Below are 16,193 nucleotides of genomic sequence, written 5' to 3'. Positions count from 1 at the left end.
GTATGATGTATAGTTATTTTTCCGTTTCTGAATACCTATTTCACGAGCGTTTTTCAGTTATCGCTAAATAAAGGTGGCTAATTGACGAAAAACAATTTAAAAATTAATAAATGAAGTGTTGGCGAAAAGGGAAAGAGAAACGGTGCATGAAGTTTTAACGAAAAAAAAAATAGCAAAACAGAAAGATAATAAGATAGATGGTGGTGGTGCGCGACACGAGTAGTGGTGGTGGCGTGCGCATCAGAGGAATCGCAGAAGCGAAGAGCGAGAGAACGAGCGAGTGAGAGAGAGAGAGAGGGAGAGAAAGAAGAGAAGAGAGGGGCGGCACGACAGGAGTGTTGTATAGGTAGCCGGGCACCGCCACCACCACTCGCGCACCCATCCAATCAATAACGTTTCTCTGCCATGGCAGTGAGCAGCTCGTCGAGGCTATTCGCAATTCGCAGTATCGCAGCTGCATTTCATTAGTCGAATCCTAGAGCACATTGTTTATTGTCGATGGCGCCAGTTCACACAAGTCGTTTTCATCCCTCGGCGCAGTCGGAGTAATCTACGTGCGTGTAAGTTTAGTGCCAGTCGTGCTGCCGCCCGCTCTCTATTGTCTCTCACGCACACACACGCACACAGAATGTCAAAACAGACCAAGAGCATCCGACAACGCTAGCAGGCAACCTCGCACTCTCGCAGAAGACGAATTCGCGCGAAGTGCGCGTCGTAATACACGCAAGTAGCGACGAGCCCTTCTCGATGCTCGTGGACATCCATCAGTAGCTGACGAAGATCATTCGACACCATGTCCAGGGTAAGACATTTTGTTCTTTGATATATATTGTGTATGTACTGTTACTGCGCGACACTGCCTGCTCTGCCCGCAGTAATTGCCTTCAAGAGCAACATGTCCGCGGCAGCAACCCTCTTTTAGGAGCATGCCGGCTTTCACGCGCGCGCATACCTGCTGTCCCTTCGCGATCCTACGAGCAGCATTATATCATAATGACGAAAAAGTCATTGCCGGATACACGCGAAGCATGCTCGACTGCGCCTCTTGCTTTATTTATACGTGCGGCCCTTCAACCGCTTCTCTTTCCTTTGTGACGCTTTCAAATTAAAAGTGCTGTTCCGCGGAAAAGAAGCTTTAGCCGTTTGTAACCTTTCTCCCAGTAAGTAACCAAGGCCGATTCGCTGAATTCAAGTTTCTTTGTCAAGCCGAGTCGGCCGCAGCCGTTCCACACGATTTGTTTTCTGTTTCTGCTATGGACAATGTTTTTCTTTGTTCTTATCTATGAGGCGTTCGGCAATATGCACTGTCAGCTCAGGCGGTTCATCCAGAAAAAAAATAAACTATAATTCTCTGTGAGCTCACGTGACAAAATCGAACGCGTAAAGTAGGCCTACATTACACGATGACTTGTAAACCAGCACCACTTTCAATCCCTCCGCGTAGCCGCAACTGAAGGGTCCCTATGCGCAGATAACAATCGAAATAGGCCGGGGCTGGAAGAACGCTCTACGATGTTCGCACATTCACATACCCAACCCTTTTCCGCGGAAAAAATATCGTGTTTCTGTGAGAAACTTTTCGAGGATTATCGACGAATTTCTTTCGTGTTTTGTAACTTAAGAAAATTGAAGTCCACTCGAGTCCTTATAAATGTTTGTTTCGTTCATTTTTGTCCGAAAAAAAAGCATTCACGCATAAAAATAATTCACAGGCGGTATTAAATCGTTTGGCTGCCAAAGCAAATATGAACGATTGCCAAGCGGATTAATTAATTTGGCAAATGTTTATTTTGAGAAGCATTCACGTGGCACTCGAAATTTTACGACCAATATACATCGGTCCTGAGACTTATTGGGCCTGCCGAAAGCTTTAGCACTCTGCCGTCACGGATGCTTAGTGTATTTTCGTTGATTGTACGCCCGCTTCTTCATGAATTTCAATTGCAAGCAAAGCAATAGGCGCGGGGCATTGTTGTTTATTTATTTACCTGTACGATGCTTTCGCGGGTGAACGTACGAGGATACGTGCTTTTTGCTCGCGTAGCGACTATCGAAAGTTTACAATTTCGCCTTGTAAGCGCGTTCATTTCGTTAGGCGTCTTGCTACGTGCGCGCAGAAGAAAGAACGGCGACTAATATCGTTACGATGCTCGCAGTTGAGCGTCGAACGAACGGAGCTACAGGTGCAGGTGCTTCGCGATGACTTCGGCTCCGGTGATTGGAATGGGTAAAAAGTCGGGCGACGCGCGCTGTCCCGTCGCGTGTTGGTCGCACGCCTCGACGATGATAGCGCGATTGCGAGTGGCTATCGCCCTCTCGAACTACCGCTCGTTCGAAAGCGAAAGCGCTCGCGTGGGCGCGCAGGATTATCGAACGGCGCCTTCGTCGAGCAAGTCGGGGGGAAGAGGGGGGGGGGGGGGGTCGTGGCTGTTCTTTCGCGCTCGCCCTTCCGCGATTGCGCGAGATGTCTCCCGCGCGTGAGCTTCCAAATCTCAGCGTCGGCGCGTGTCCAGTCGCGCGCCTGAAAAGCGCTCGGCTGTATTCCATTTCCGCGAGCTTGCTATACGTATAGCAAAGCGGCATTGCGCAACTAGCGCTTCGGAATAATTTCGATTTGTCTTCTTTCGTTGAGGCGCGCGCTCGCGCGGAGAATGTACATAGCGCGCGCGCGAAGGTCGCGAAGAGCAAACATAGACGCGAGGAAGAGATATCGCGAGCCGAGCGGACCGCAGCCGCGGGATTTTCCGCCGATCGGAGATCGCGCTTTGAGCACTGACGACGCGCCCGCAGGCCGTGTAGCATCGTGTTCGCGCATCGACGCGGCCATCGTCTCTAATTGTCGTCGCCGCGGACGCGCGGCCCACGCTCTCGGATTTCGTCGCGGAAGCTCGGGCTCGTGGCGTCGAGTTCGCGCGCCTCGGAACATTAGACGCACGGCGGCTCGCTTGGCGGTCGTCGGGGGGCCGGCCGACACGCCCGACGTTCGGGACGACGCCTCGCAAGAGAAAAGCTGTCGGTGAGCGACGGTGGCCAGCTGTTTGATTGGTCGCTTCGTCGCGAAAATCCTTATCGCCGCGACTGGGTGTCGTTAAGGCTGGTTTACTTACCGCCGAGCAGGTGCGTACGTGTACGTGGCGATGTGGCGGCGAGTCGGATGTCGGTTGGCGAGTGCGCGTCTCGGAGTATAATAATAATTGGGCTTGACAAAGAGGAGAAGCGAGACGCGCGGTGAAAAGCCGCTCGGTGGCCCCTCTCTCTCTCTCTCTCTCTTTCTCTCTCTGGCTCTGCGTCGGTCCGCGCGCGCGGCTGCTCGGTAATCTAGGCCTCTCTTTCCGCGAGCTTAGTGCGCTAGGCGATGTGGCAGAGTGCGCGCGGTCGGACGAGCCGAGCGTCCGAGCGTCGTCGTCCCGACTGGGGTAAACAGAGTGCGAGTGCGGGCGTGTACGGAATATTGGAGGCCCCGGCAGGAGGTGCCCCGAGGCGCCAGCCAGCTCAGATCTGCGCCGCGTGAATTCGGCGTCGCTCTCGCCTGTCGGGGCGACGGCGTCGGGCGATCACGCGGCGCCGAGTCGTTGGCCGTCCGCGGCGCGTCAGGTGAATACGTCGAGTTTCTCGGGCACCCATTCCCATTCGAACTCGTCCGCGCGGACTCGCTCTTTTCAGTCCCACGGCGCCTTTCCGGCGCCTTGGGTCGTCGCGATTGGCCGCGCGACCGACGCAAAGTAGCTAATGGGCGGTAATGCGGCGACGATTGGCGTTGGCTGTCTCGCGGGCAAAAAGCGGTCGTGTTTCTTGTTCGGTGTAGGTCTGATCGCGCGGCGAATCGCTCGCACGCGAGGATTCCACCCGGTGATCGGTGCATTGCTGGAGGATCGTAGGCGAGCGCGTCCCATCGGCGTTAATTAGCTCGAGGCGGCCGGAGCCTCGATCGCCAGCCTCGTTTAAAATTATTCAGAGTCGGCGCTCGCACCGTCTGTACGCGCAGCGCGGCGATTCACCGCCGCGGACTCCCGCGCGCGCGCTCGGCGTCTTCACCGCGGCCGGACGCTCGTTTATGATTAATTAATGGTATCCGGCGCGCGCGCGCAAGCCACTGGCGCAACGCAACTGCTTCGCGGGCCGCAAGGAGCTCGGGAGGGAAGACGCGGCCGACTTGGTGATTTCGCATTAGCCGCCGCTGTAGCCTATACTGCGCCGTCGCTCGTACAAAGTATCTGGCTGACGTTCGCGAGATGCGGCGCGCCTCTGTCCGAGCACATAGCGAATCGCGACCACTGCTGCGCCGCTGAATGGCAGCTCTGTTCTCGTCGAGAGTAGTGTAAAGCGCGCTGCGCTGTGTGATTGCAGAACGCAGGAGAGAGCAGAATACCGCTGCCGCGGGCGGTGAAGCCGTCGCTACTGCCGAAACTGCGCTCGCTCGCGCAGCCTAAGATTGGCAACGCCAATCACCGTCGTCATTCCCCGTCGTCCGTCTACCCTCCCAGTAACAAGCAGCAGCAGCAGCAATCTCCGCACTACGTCTTCGGCAGGCTGCAGCAGCAGCCGGCCACGGCGAAGCCCAACGGCAATAAGCAGTTCAACGACGAGACGATCTTCGAAACGCCCAACAAAGGTAACATTGGCTCTTCTCTCCGCTTTTTGCCTCGATCGCTAATCCACGCATGCATTTCAGCAGAAGATCTCGTGTGCTCGAATCAGGTCGATCTGTCGATAACGGCCTTGTGGGACGCCGCAAAGGACAATAAGGAGGCCGAACATCTGATGCGCCTTAGCAATGAGCAGCTCAGCCTCTTTCGGTGCGTATACTATTTTTCTGCACCAAGGAATACTGGCTATAACGACAAATTTCGACGATGCAGCTCACAAGAGGAGCTCGCGCAGGAGGATCCCGCGTGGCTAAAGCGCCGGCAGCCGTCGTACGAGGATTTCGAACTGGAACTCGCCGGCAGCCGGCAGCAGCAACAACAGGAGGCGTCGGTGAAGCAGCTCGAGTCGCCGTCGGTCGCCAGCCAGCCGCCACACTACTTGATGCTGCAGACCAAGCAGAATTCGTTCGAGCACGACGAGAGCAGTCTTGGTATTCTTACCCCGGATCAGATGACCGACTTCACCGTCGCCCTCGAGTCCTCGAGAACGCCCTCCTGTGAGAACCTTTCGGCTCGCGAACCAACAGGTCGATTTTCGATCACCGCCATCGTGACCATCGCGCAAACTGAAGCTGACCGTTCGCTCGTCATTGCAGCCAATTTTCTACTGAGCAAGAGCAACGCCGTGGTAGCCGCGGCAGCCCGGCATCTGGACATTGTGGCCTCCGCCCCCGAGCCCATCAGCCCCAACGACAGGAGCCCATCCTACGAGGATCTACCCCTGGATCCTCGGCCTGTGCTGCTGATCAACGACGACGAGGACAGCAGCAGCCTCTGCGCTGAGGACGAACGCGGGCGAACCCCACTGTCGGCCAAGACCAGCGCCGCCGACTCGAGTGAGACGAGCGCGGCCAAGCCGCTGCCGACTAGCTTCGTCACGTCAGTTACGAGCATCACTAGCCTCGAGGCTGGCTACCAAGGCGATGGCGAAAATTCCAGACCGGCTAGCCGGGGCGCCGAGTCACTGTCACTGCTACCGTCGGCCCTTGGTCTCGTGGTCGGTGGCGGTGGCCTCGGCACGCACGCCGAGCGCAGCGTTTGCAAGCAGGACCCGATGACCGACTCGGACTTCTTCACGGAGAGCGACGCGGACGAGGTGGTACGCGGTGCCGGCGACCGCCGTGCCCAGGTCATCGACGGCACCCTCTTTTGTGCGCAGTCGGCCGAGCGCCGCTGCCAGGCCGGCTTCGAGCCCGCCGAGGAGATGGACTCATCTGGCATCTACTCAGATCTTGACAAACGACAGGACAACACCTCGGGCCTCGAGCCCGAGGAACCCTACGCCGATGGGGATCATGCCACGGATACTGCCGATACGGGCGATACGGGCGACACCGAAATCTCGGTGAGGAGCCAGCCGTCGCCCCAGGAGACGACGCCTACTCCTGCTCTAATCACCAAGAACATGCTGGTCAGTTATGTCTGCCGACACGACACTCGCTCACTAGCTTTGCCTATGTTCATTTTTTCATTCTCCTGCTATCGCCGATTGTTGCAGACCCCGGACCCTCTGAACGACACTTTGGAATCAAATTCGACCGTTTCCACGGCGGAAGTGACTGTGATCAAGTGCCAAAAGAATGAGCAAAACGCAGCGACCAGAATAAAATCCAATAATTTTAGTAACAAGGAGAATGCGGCGCCCCTGAAAAAGTACAAAATGCCAAAACGGAATGTCATCTCGAAGATCAAGACCATGATCGAAGCCAATCAGAACCTACTGAGAGAGGAGACGGAAAGTGAGCCCAAGCGAATGCATAGACAGCAGCGCAAAAACGGCCGCTGGGATGCGGTGATGAACAAGATCGAAGCGGGCAAGCAACGCGGCAGGGCCTTCAAGAAGGAAGTCAAGTCACGGGTTCTACAGGGTCTGCCGAACTCCACCACGTCCTCTACTGCTTCGACTTCATCGACGAGGCACACCACCACTGACACCAACAAGGATAAGCGGTAATGGCGACATCTTGATGGCGTGCGCGCGCGCAACAGTTTCTATTTGTTATAGCTGAGATTCAATATTTAACTTTCAGGAGAATGCGAGGCCGACCGGAGACGAGCTATTCCAACCAGGAATTGGCTAGAAGTTCGTTGCGTAGCTCCGCTAGCGATCTCAGCAGTACGCATAGTAAAGACGCACCGAGTGAGTATCAAAAGGGGGGAGGCAAAAATGCTATAAGCGATTAAATTCACGGAAAAAAACGGGGAGAAACGATGGCGCATCGTGTAGCGCGCAGCTCGAACGCTGGTCGGCCAACCGGCACACCGGTATTAAACGCCGAGTCGAAGTCCGCGCGGCACGCGCACTTTTACCGTTATAATCGCGCGCCTCGCAGACTCGACGATAAGTTATTCCGACTTTCGTGTAGGAGCATGCGTCGAGCGCACTGCACTGCTGCAGCTGTATTTTGAGATTGTGCGCGTCTGTCCTCATTGCTCTCTACGAGAGCAAGACGTATAACGCGAGCATTCAGTGCGCGCTCGGGTAGGCACACTTGTCAGCGTATGGGATAGCACACACGCTCGCGCGTGCATCTGGCGTTGCACTTGCTCGAGACACACGGACGCAAGCGGCGCTCGTCGGAGCGGCTCGCCTCGGTTCGGCCTTGTGTGCCTTACACGCACACCTATCTATACGTATGCATCGTGTATCCCTTTTGCGCGCTCGTCTCTCTCTCTCTCTCTCTCTCTCTCTCTCTCTCTCTCTCTCTCTCTCTCTCTCTCTCTCTCTCTCTCTCTCTCTCTCTCTCTCTCTCTCTCTCTCTCTCTCTCTCTCTCTTCCTCCACCGTCGTATACTTGGCGAATCGGTGAGGGCCGGAACTCGACCTTTCTCTCGCTCTCTCTCTCTCTCGCTCTCTCTCCCCCTTTCTATGTCTGGCCGTTGTGGACGCACAGTACGCGAAGTGTAGAGGTGCTCGCTCTCGCTGGGAGAGACGCGGCTGTGCATGGCGGACGAACTGGCGCGGTAGCAAGAGCAGCGAGATCGAAAACGAGGCTGCGACTGCGTTTGCGTAACGACGAGATCATCACGTGGCGTTTCCCGGAGAACGAGGTCGAAGGTGTATCGCCGGTTGGCGCGTGTATACAGAGCACAGGCATGTGCAAGTGGATAGTCGGCAGACGAAAGATAGGAAAGAGAGAGAGACGGAGAGCACACGAGAGGAGAACGGCCGAGGAAGCGCGAGCGTTACGACGCACACGCGGGTCAACGGCATCTCGGACGACAACGCCGCCCGAGTTTATTTCCGACGTCGGCGGCTTTTTTACATAGGTGTTTGTGTGCGCGAGAGCGAACGAGCGAGCGAGCGAACGAGGGACCAGCTGGGACAGCAGCCGGCTCTGCTGCTTTCAGTGAGCTGACCTACTGCCGCGCGCACCGACGTGATTCCTCTCGCGGCGACGCTCCAGCAGCTGTGTGCGCGTGCCGCGGCGGCCTTCCAGCACTCGTTACGAAACCAATAGGTGTTCGCGAGAGTGCGTGCGGTGTGCCGTTTGTCCAGTGCCGGCCAAGTGCCCTTTCGCGGTCTGTGCTCGCTCGCTCGCTACGCCCGCAGTCGAGTCGTCCGCCTCGTTCGCGCTTCTGCTTCTTGTCCCGAACGCCGACAAAACGAAGGACGCCGACGGTCGCGCTTCAAGCCACAGCCGGCGGCTCGCCGTTTGCAAAGCTCGCGCTCGCCTTTCCACCGGTTTCGCAATGGCGCAGCTTAACGCGCCATGAAAACGGCCGTAAGCTCGCGAGGCTGTTGCCGCGCACGCATACGTCACGCGAGCAAATAGGTGTACGCGAGCGGAAGGGGGGAGTTTCACGCTCCGCCCGGCACTGATTTGCACGCACGTTCCATCGCTATATACAGTCGTTTCGCGCCGATCGGCTTTCAGCAGTCCCTACGGGTGGACGCGTGAAATTGTGCGAGCCTCAAGGCGCAGGTGCGCGTCGATGGGAAGCGTCGCGCGAGCCGGTGCTTCGGCCGCCTCCTGCTCGCGCCTGCTCGGCGATCGCGGCCGAAAGCGAGTCGCGGTCGTGAAGCGCGCGGAATTCGAAACTGCGCGCGCAAGTCTAAAAGCGGAGGCGGCCCGGAGCAGAGCGCGCGCGCTTTTCCGGAATAAGCGCGGCTGCGTTGCCCAATCGTTCCGAATTTCGGGCGAGCCGATTGCCCCCGTTCGAACGCCACGGCGCCCCGAGACCAGAAGCCAAGGCGCGAGCTCGTGGAGGCAGTCGGGCGCGAGGCGCTGACAGTGTCGGGAACAGCAGTAGGGTGGCCGCGACCGAGACTGAATGAGAGAATGAGGCTGCGTCGGGAGAGGCGGAAGAAGAGGAGTGGCACGAGAGGCGACGCTGCAGCCGGCAAAGTCCTCGGGATGAGATAATAGGAGGCGAGGACGAGTAGAGTCCACAAGTGAAACTAGAGAGAGGCAGCAAAGAAAGAGAGAAAGAGAGAGAGAGATAGAGAGAGAGATTGAGAGATTGAGAGATGGGCCAGCAAGGTTCGAAGGGCGGGGGCCAGAGCCCGGCTCAGCTGCAGCTGCAGCGCGTTGCGGAGCAGCGCCGCGAGGCCGCCAGGATGCGCCTCGGCAGTTTTAAGCGCCAAGGTACGCGCCGCGAGTGCCCGACCCCTCTATCTGCCGGCCACGGTAATCCGCGCGCCGGGCGGTCGATAGCCCCCTGCTCCTTCTCCTTCCCCTCGGCCATGCCTTCCCGTACCCGCGCTCCTTCATTAAAATGACCGCTAGGCCCTTTCGTTGGCACGCGCTCCTTTGCCGTCGCTTTTCCCCACGTTTCCACGTGGTGACCATCGCTATACAAATCACTTGTAATATTTCAGAGAGACCGACGAGGAAGAACTGCATCGAGGCCCCGACGCAACTGCATCAACCCAATAACAACCAGATTGGCTCTAATCTTACTAGTAAGTATGACGGCTCATCTGCAACGTCGTTGCTTCCGCTGAAAATCCACGACGTGACTGTCGTGCGTTCTGTGCAACTACGCAGCTAGTTTTTCATTCAAGATTTTTCCGTATTCGTTGTCACAGTCGGTTATTTTCGTCGAGATATTATGATTCTAGCCGTTTCATTCCGCCTTCGCAATTTATATTAAACAGCAGTTCTTTCGACACGCGTCGTCTCGATGATGTTGACAAACATTAAGATCGGGCTTTCAGACTTGAGAGATCATCGACTTTTCTCCGAGTCTAATTTCGAAAATCAGAGCTAGAACAGATAGCAGTTGTCGGTGGCATGCGAGAGTGTCATAGCCCTTAATCACCGATTTTCTTAAAACTTCGAAGAATCGTACTGCTCATGAAAACGTGCAAGAAGATACTTAGTCTGATCATCAATCTTTCCGTAGTTGTACAAAATACGCGACTATCATGCAATGGGAATAGCTAGTAATCCAAGCGATAAAGAATTATTATAGTATTATCAAATGAAAGCCGAGATAAAATGCCTTTGATAGAAGTAAAAATTGGTCGGAAAGAGATAATTTTTTTTCTCGAAAAATTAGCTTATTTAATAAAAACCTGCTCTCGCTTAACTGTTGAGCGATTTAATTTATTTCAGCAAATTTCTTTTTTGTTCAGCTTTTATTTGATAAAATTATAACAACTCTACATCGCTTAGATAACAGGCTATTTACATTATATATAGAGTCCTGAGATTTGGATGCTTCTTTCCGAGTACAACGCCGAAATCAGAGGTAAAAAAGAGCGGTTGCCCCGATAGGTCAGCGTGAAAGAGACGTTAACGCGCGGTACATTTGATCGTCGTTCGCATTGAAATTCTCCGGCAGCGTAACGGGACACGCGCGGGCCGCGACAGTGTTTACCTATTTGTCGCGGAAATACGCGCGAAACGCAGACAGAGCGAGAGAGAGGGAGTACCCCCCCTGGCCGTCGCACAAAGCCGTGTTCCAATAGTATTTCGTACTTTTCCGGTACGGCAGCGTGATCACGTTGTCGGGGCGCATTTAGCGAGGAGAGTCTTGGTCGTCTGCTCCGTGACGCGTGCAGCGTCGCTGTGCACGCACATCTCGAAGCCAGTAGGATCAGGTCCCTCGTGGCAATGCAACTGTCTGGCCAGTGTTTTCACCCGTCAAGTGTAGTATCGCGTTGCGATATCCACTCAGAGGAGTTTGTAGAATTCACTTGAATTCTCCGTGACAAAGTTTCGTCGACTCCGTCAGTTACAAAAGTGAAGCTAGAGACATCGTCGTTTCGCTGACTCCTGATCGTTCAATGATTTCATGGTATGAGCGCCATTTCGTACGTGTAATATTGTGAATTTGAATAACACAGTGAATTTCGATACCAGAGTGCGAGAAAGTGATTCGAGCCTCGTATGGACGAACATTTGCCCCCAAGCGAAGCGAAACTGGAGAGACCAAACGCTGATCAACTCACTTTCTGGCATTATAGTATCGAAATGTACTACTGTGGTATAGGTTCTTCCTCCTTCGTATACGCACTCGTGACTCTCGAAACGACGTCGAGAACTGTTGTTGTTTATGGCAGCGGTGTGCACTTGCGCTCCGGACACCTAAAGTATTGCTAAGCGTGAGTAACGCTGGCATATTTTTAATCGAACGGTCGACCATGGCTCGGTCGTGTGTCCAAGAGGCGGAAGAAAATCGAAGCGAGAACTAACGTTTTCTGCTCATCGCGTTTCAGAGTCAAAATCGAATCTCTCGACTCAAGCGAGGAAAGCACCGAGTATCAAGAGCGTCCAGAGCGTCAACGTCAAGCAGAAAAACACGACGACTAACAAAGGTGAGCGTGAATTGATTGTCGAGTCGCGGCCATCGCGAGTCGTACGCAGCGCGACTCCGCAAGTATACGCGACGGAAATCGCGCGTGGGTTCGGCCGTCAGACGTATTTTTCGGGCGGGAAACTGGCACCACGGGCCTGGCAGACGCGCGTTTGATGAGTGCATGCGCGATGAGGAAACGCAGTTAGCGTACATACGCACGTTTCTCTCTCTCTCTCTCTTCTCTTTCTCTCTCTCCTCTTTCTTTTTCTCTCTCTCTCTCTCTCTCGCGCTCCAAATGCTTTTCGAGAGGCCAGCACTTGAAAAAGCAAAGTTTCCAGGATGCCGGCTAATTGAGTGGCCACGCGCAACAGCTTCGATGGCAAGCGGCGCCCAGATTCGGCATGGGTTCGCGCACGAGAGAGCAGCGAGCAAAGTTCGAGGGACGTGCGCGGCCCCGTTTCCTCCGCGCTCTCTCGCGATGCGTCTGCGCCAGTTTCTAATTGAACGTTGCGCGCGCGCGCGTTACGCCGAGAACAAGGGAAACGCACGCGCTCGACGGCGCCGAGCAGCGTTGCGTTTACCTGCGGGTCGCGTTCCCATTTCGTTCTCCGTTCGCCGTCACAGCGCGAGTCGTTCACGCGTGAACATAGCGCGAGAACGGTAGAAGCGCGATCAGCTGACGGATTGAAATACCGCGCCGCTAAAGTGCTCTGACATCACGCGGGCTCCTTAACATTGCCGACGAATCGCCTCTCTCTCTCTCTCTCTCTCTCTCTCTCTCTCTCTCTCTCTCTCTCTCTCTCTCTCTCTCTCTCTCTCTCTCTCTCTCTCTCTTTCTTTATCTTTTTCTCGCTCCATCGAAACTGAGCTCGATAGCCGTTATTATATAAAACAGACGAGCCTAGCTGACGGGCATCTGCTGGGAGGAGCGAGGCCGGAAGAAAGCGGCGAACTTTCACTGCTTTCCGCGGTTCGCTCGCTCGAGGCCCTGCTCGGCGCGGCGCGATTCGCTCGGCCGTCGATCGCCGAGCTAATTCAAAAGGGAAAACCGGTCTGCCGTCGCTGGCAGATTTTCCAATTTTCACTCGGTCTGTCGACGCGACACACATCACCTTAGATGGCTGCATCTTCGCACCTCGCGCGCTCCTCCGTATGTCTCGCTGTTTGCCACTCCGGCAGCGGCTATCGAGCTTGTAGGCCGACGCTCGCAAGTTCGCAACACGGAAAACACAAGCGGAAACCGGCAAATAGGTACAAAAAAGGCGAATAGGTAAACGGATAAATACGGAGCGTAGCTCTCAGTCTGGAGTTGGCTTTTTCTCCGCCTGCTCGTTCTGCTCGCCAGAGCCGAGAGAGCGGTAGCGGAGCGAGGGCATTTGGCCAGCGTACGCACGGACGCACGCACGTAGCAGCGGCGAGCCAAGGTGAAGCCACCTAATTCAGTACGAGTCCGAGCATAGCGCCGAGAGCACGCGGCTGCCGCGCGATAATTATGCATTTGTTCCGGCGAGGCTCGCAGTGCCGCCGAGTCCTCCGCTCGACGCGAAAGCTCCGCCGGGATGAGGCGCAGGTCGAAAAGGGCCTCTCGCCGCGCGGCACGTTGTAGTCGCCGGCGGCTAAACAATTGCCAGCCGCATGGCCAAATTCAAGCCGCTCGACTGACCATGCAACTCGCTTCCCCAGTGGCCGAACAGAACCAACCCGCCCGCTTGGCCCACAAGCAACTCTCCGCCGTCATCCTTAACAACAATAACAACAACAACAACAACAACAACTGCAGCAGCAACAACAATAACAGTCAGCATCATCGGCAGAGCGAGAGCATTGGTAACAATAACAACAACGTCGTGGTGGTCGCCGTCGTAGCCGACGAGCAAAGCAAGAGCCCCGGCGACAGGATTGAGAGTCGAGAGCAACAGGTCCAAACAGAGGAACACTCGCAAGACTGGAGCAAGAGGACCGAGGATACGGTGCAGGCCCTCGCCGTCACCGTGCAGTACTTTACGCGCCAGGTGAGACTAACGGAGCTCTCGCTTCGCTGCTCCGAACCGCCGCTTTACCCACAATCCGCCCGCTCGTTGCAGCTGCACCTAGAGGACCTCACGGGCACGCGATTGCGCCAGCAGCTCAACGCCATGAAAACTGAGTGGCTCGGCGCGAACTCCGAACTCGAGGCGCTGCGCCTCGACAAAGCCAGCGTCGAGGAGGCGCTCAGTCACGAGAGGAACCAGCATCTCCATCGTATTCAAAATCTCACACAAGAACGTGCGTACATTTACTCTCTCTCTCTCTCTCTCTCTCTCTCTCTCTCTCTCTCTCTCTCTCTCTCTCTCTCTCTCTCTCTCCTCTCTCTCTCTCTCTCTCCTCTCTCTCTCTCTCTCTCGCGCGCGCGCGCTACACTTTGGTTCTTTAAATAGCTCCAATTTCTAATGCGATTTAACTACTTACCTACATGAATCATCTCGGGCGCTCCAAGTTTGCGAGTATCTTGCTAGCTTGCCACTTGCTTGCTAGCTCTATCTACGTCGATACTCGAGTGAGTTAAGCGAAGTAAACTATCGATTTTGATGCAGTGGAACAGGAGCGCACGCAGCGCTCGAGTCTGGAGAGGCGATTGCAGGAGGAGCGACGCCAAATCGAGAGGCTGCAAGGTTGTCTAGAGGAGCATCAGCGTGAGGAGAAAATCCTTCAGGAGCGCCAGCAGGTCGAGCAGGAGCTGCAGCCGAGCCGACCTGCCAGCGGTGGCAGCGCGCAGCAACAAGATTTAAATAGCCTTCTCGCGGCCGAGGTGGAGTCGCTGCGCACTGTGCTGGAAATCCGCAGCCAGGAGAGCGGCCAGCTACGCGCCGAGGTCGACCTGCTACGTTGTGAGCTCGACGACAAAGAGCAGCTGCGACTTAAGTGCGAGTCACTGGAGGCGCGCTGCGAGGACCTCAAGGCCCAGCTGAACGCTAAGGAGGAGAGCGACCGGCAACTCGCCCACGAAAACGAGAAGCTCCTCGCCTCCATTCATCAGCTGAGCAAGCAAAACAAGCGATTGTCGCAGCGCAACGAGGAGTTGCTCTGGCGATTGCGTCAGAAGAACGAGGTTGTCAGCGTGCTCACCAACCAGCTCACCCCGCAGTCTCAGCAACGGCTCTCCAAGTCTCTGCAACCCTCTTCCTCCAACTTCCAGCTAGAAAATACTACCTGTTCCATGAAATACATGGTGGAGAAAGGCGACTCGGTGTCCTGGACCCTCGACATCAGCGACAGTTTTGAAACCTGTCACAGCCAAAATCTCGGCCTCAGCAACTCATCGTCCATCCTCGTGCTGCTCGTCCTCTAGGCGGCACACCGGCAGCGCAAGCAACGGCTCGTTTGGGCCCAACAGCCGAACGCGCTCAAACAGCACTAGCGTGGTCGATAGGCCGGCTAAAAGCGCTAAGACCAGCCTATCCCTCAACGATAGTCAGGCTGCACCTAACTGGAAACCCAGAGCTATCAGTCCACTCCTCTCCAGCGTCGTAGGAATGATCACCCTTGGGTAACTATCGCTCAACCGATTTCACCCTCGACTTCATTCTCTCTTATCCAAGCATCTATATCCACTGTTCCTTGCAGACCGATACACAAAATACCAACGTCTCAGCCTAACGTGAAACTTTTGTTGATATGTGTTTCGGACATTGCAGTCGCTGTCAAACACTCTTACTGAAACTGCCTCTGGGCAAGGACCAAACGCCTGCAACGTCAAGGCTGCGGCGGCGCTGCAAGTGTCTACAGATGACGACGATGATGACGATGATGATGACGACGACGTTGTTAATGCTGCCGCCGCCGGAGAGCGCGACGATGAAGTGGAAAGCCTGGGCCAGCGACCGCAAGAGGCAGGAGGCGAGGCCATGATCTCCGAGGAGACGTCCACCTCCTCAAGCAGCGAGGACGAGTCCTCGGTCAGTAGCGGCGACATTCCTTGACTGACCAACGCGCACACTCATCTCAAGTGGACTCGAGCAGTGAAATCGAAGCGACCTGCTCGCTTTACCAGCCTCAAGTATTAACAGACCTCAAACCAGCGCAATCGTAGCCACAATCATACTCGCTCCTGTCGTGCTTCAGTCTAGCCTCGATTTGGATAGCGAATATTTATGTTTCTTTTGCTTTTCCACACGTATACGCGCGCCCATTTCATTATCGTTCTCGATTATAGCCTATGCAAAAATTTTATTATTCTTAGATGGCTTTCTAAAAAGTTAATAACCGCTTTCACGTACAAGAAAAAATCCTGCGTTTTTACGTTGCTTCGACGTCTGTATTGTTTCTACTTGTTAACTATCCAATTCTTATTATGCTAGTGATGAGTAGCTGTCGTGCGCAACAGTTAGAAGGTGCGTATGGCATCGTTAGAGTAATAACTTTCGAGTATAAGCCTGTTTTTAATGATTACGGAGCGAAAGAATAATGATATATATGAAAATTTGTTACTGTAGTCAAGAAGATATATTTCGATGGATTATGTTGTTCTCAAAGTGCATTTTTTCTGTAAATATATATTATATTCTAATGTAACTTAAGCGAAAGCGATTCCCGATTCATCTTAGCTATTAAGTTTCTACGTTTTTTTTTGTACAAATCGCCAAACAAACAAATATAAGTTCAAAGCGCTATTTTTATTTTAACTGCTTATTGTCCTGTCGTTTGGTTGCTAGTTTATGCTCCTTATTGTCCTTGAGCAACAATTACAATACACATTTATAATCTCTCAAGTTTTAGTAACTTGTATTAATGGGAACACGGACTAATTTTACTGAATTATGAA

The 16,193-nt window shown here is 54.5% G+C and overlaps 1 protein-coding gene across 1 annotated transcript; it reads left to right on the top strand.

Moving 5' to 3' along the window:
* The first annotated feature begins 340 nt into the window (after nucleotides 1-340).
* On the top strand, nucleotides 341-15,351 carry LOC131665429 (uncharacterized). Its single transcript, XM_058937305.1, is given in 14 exon segments — nucleotides 341-802; nucleotides 4,348-4,612; nucleotides 4,673-4,796; nucleotides 4,860-5,173; nucleotides 5,243-6,057; nucleotides 6,145-6,596; nucleotides 6,677-6,786; nucleotides 9,468-9,551; nucleotides 11,313-11,411; nucleotides 13,076-13,404; nucleotides 13,477-13,657; nucleotides 13,966-14,672; nucleotides 14,674-14,898; nucleotides 15,067-15,351. Coding segments are annotated over 14 exon segments (3,999 nt in total). The 5' UTR covers nucleotides 341-793.
* The last annotated feature ends 842 nt before the right edge of the window (nucleotides 15,352-16,193 follow it).

This window comes from Phymastichus coffea, unplaced genomic scaffold (genome assembly GCF_024137745.1).
Source record: "Phymastichus coffea isolate CEN01 unplaced genomic scaffold, Cenicafe_Pcof_1.1 PCOF00050, whole genome shotgun sequence".
Classification (NCBI taxonomy): domain Eukaryota; kingdom Metazoa; phylum Arthropoda; class Insecta; order Hymenoptera; family Eulophidae; genus Phymastichus; species Phymastichus coffea.
Note: the sequence above shows the minus strand (reverse complement) of the source record. Positions and strands in the feature narration are given on the sequence as shown.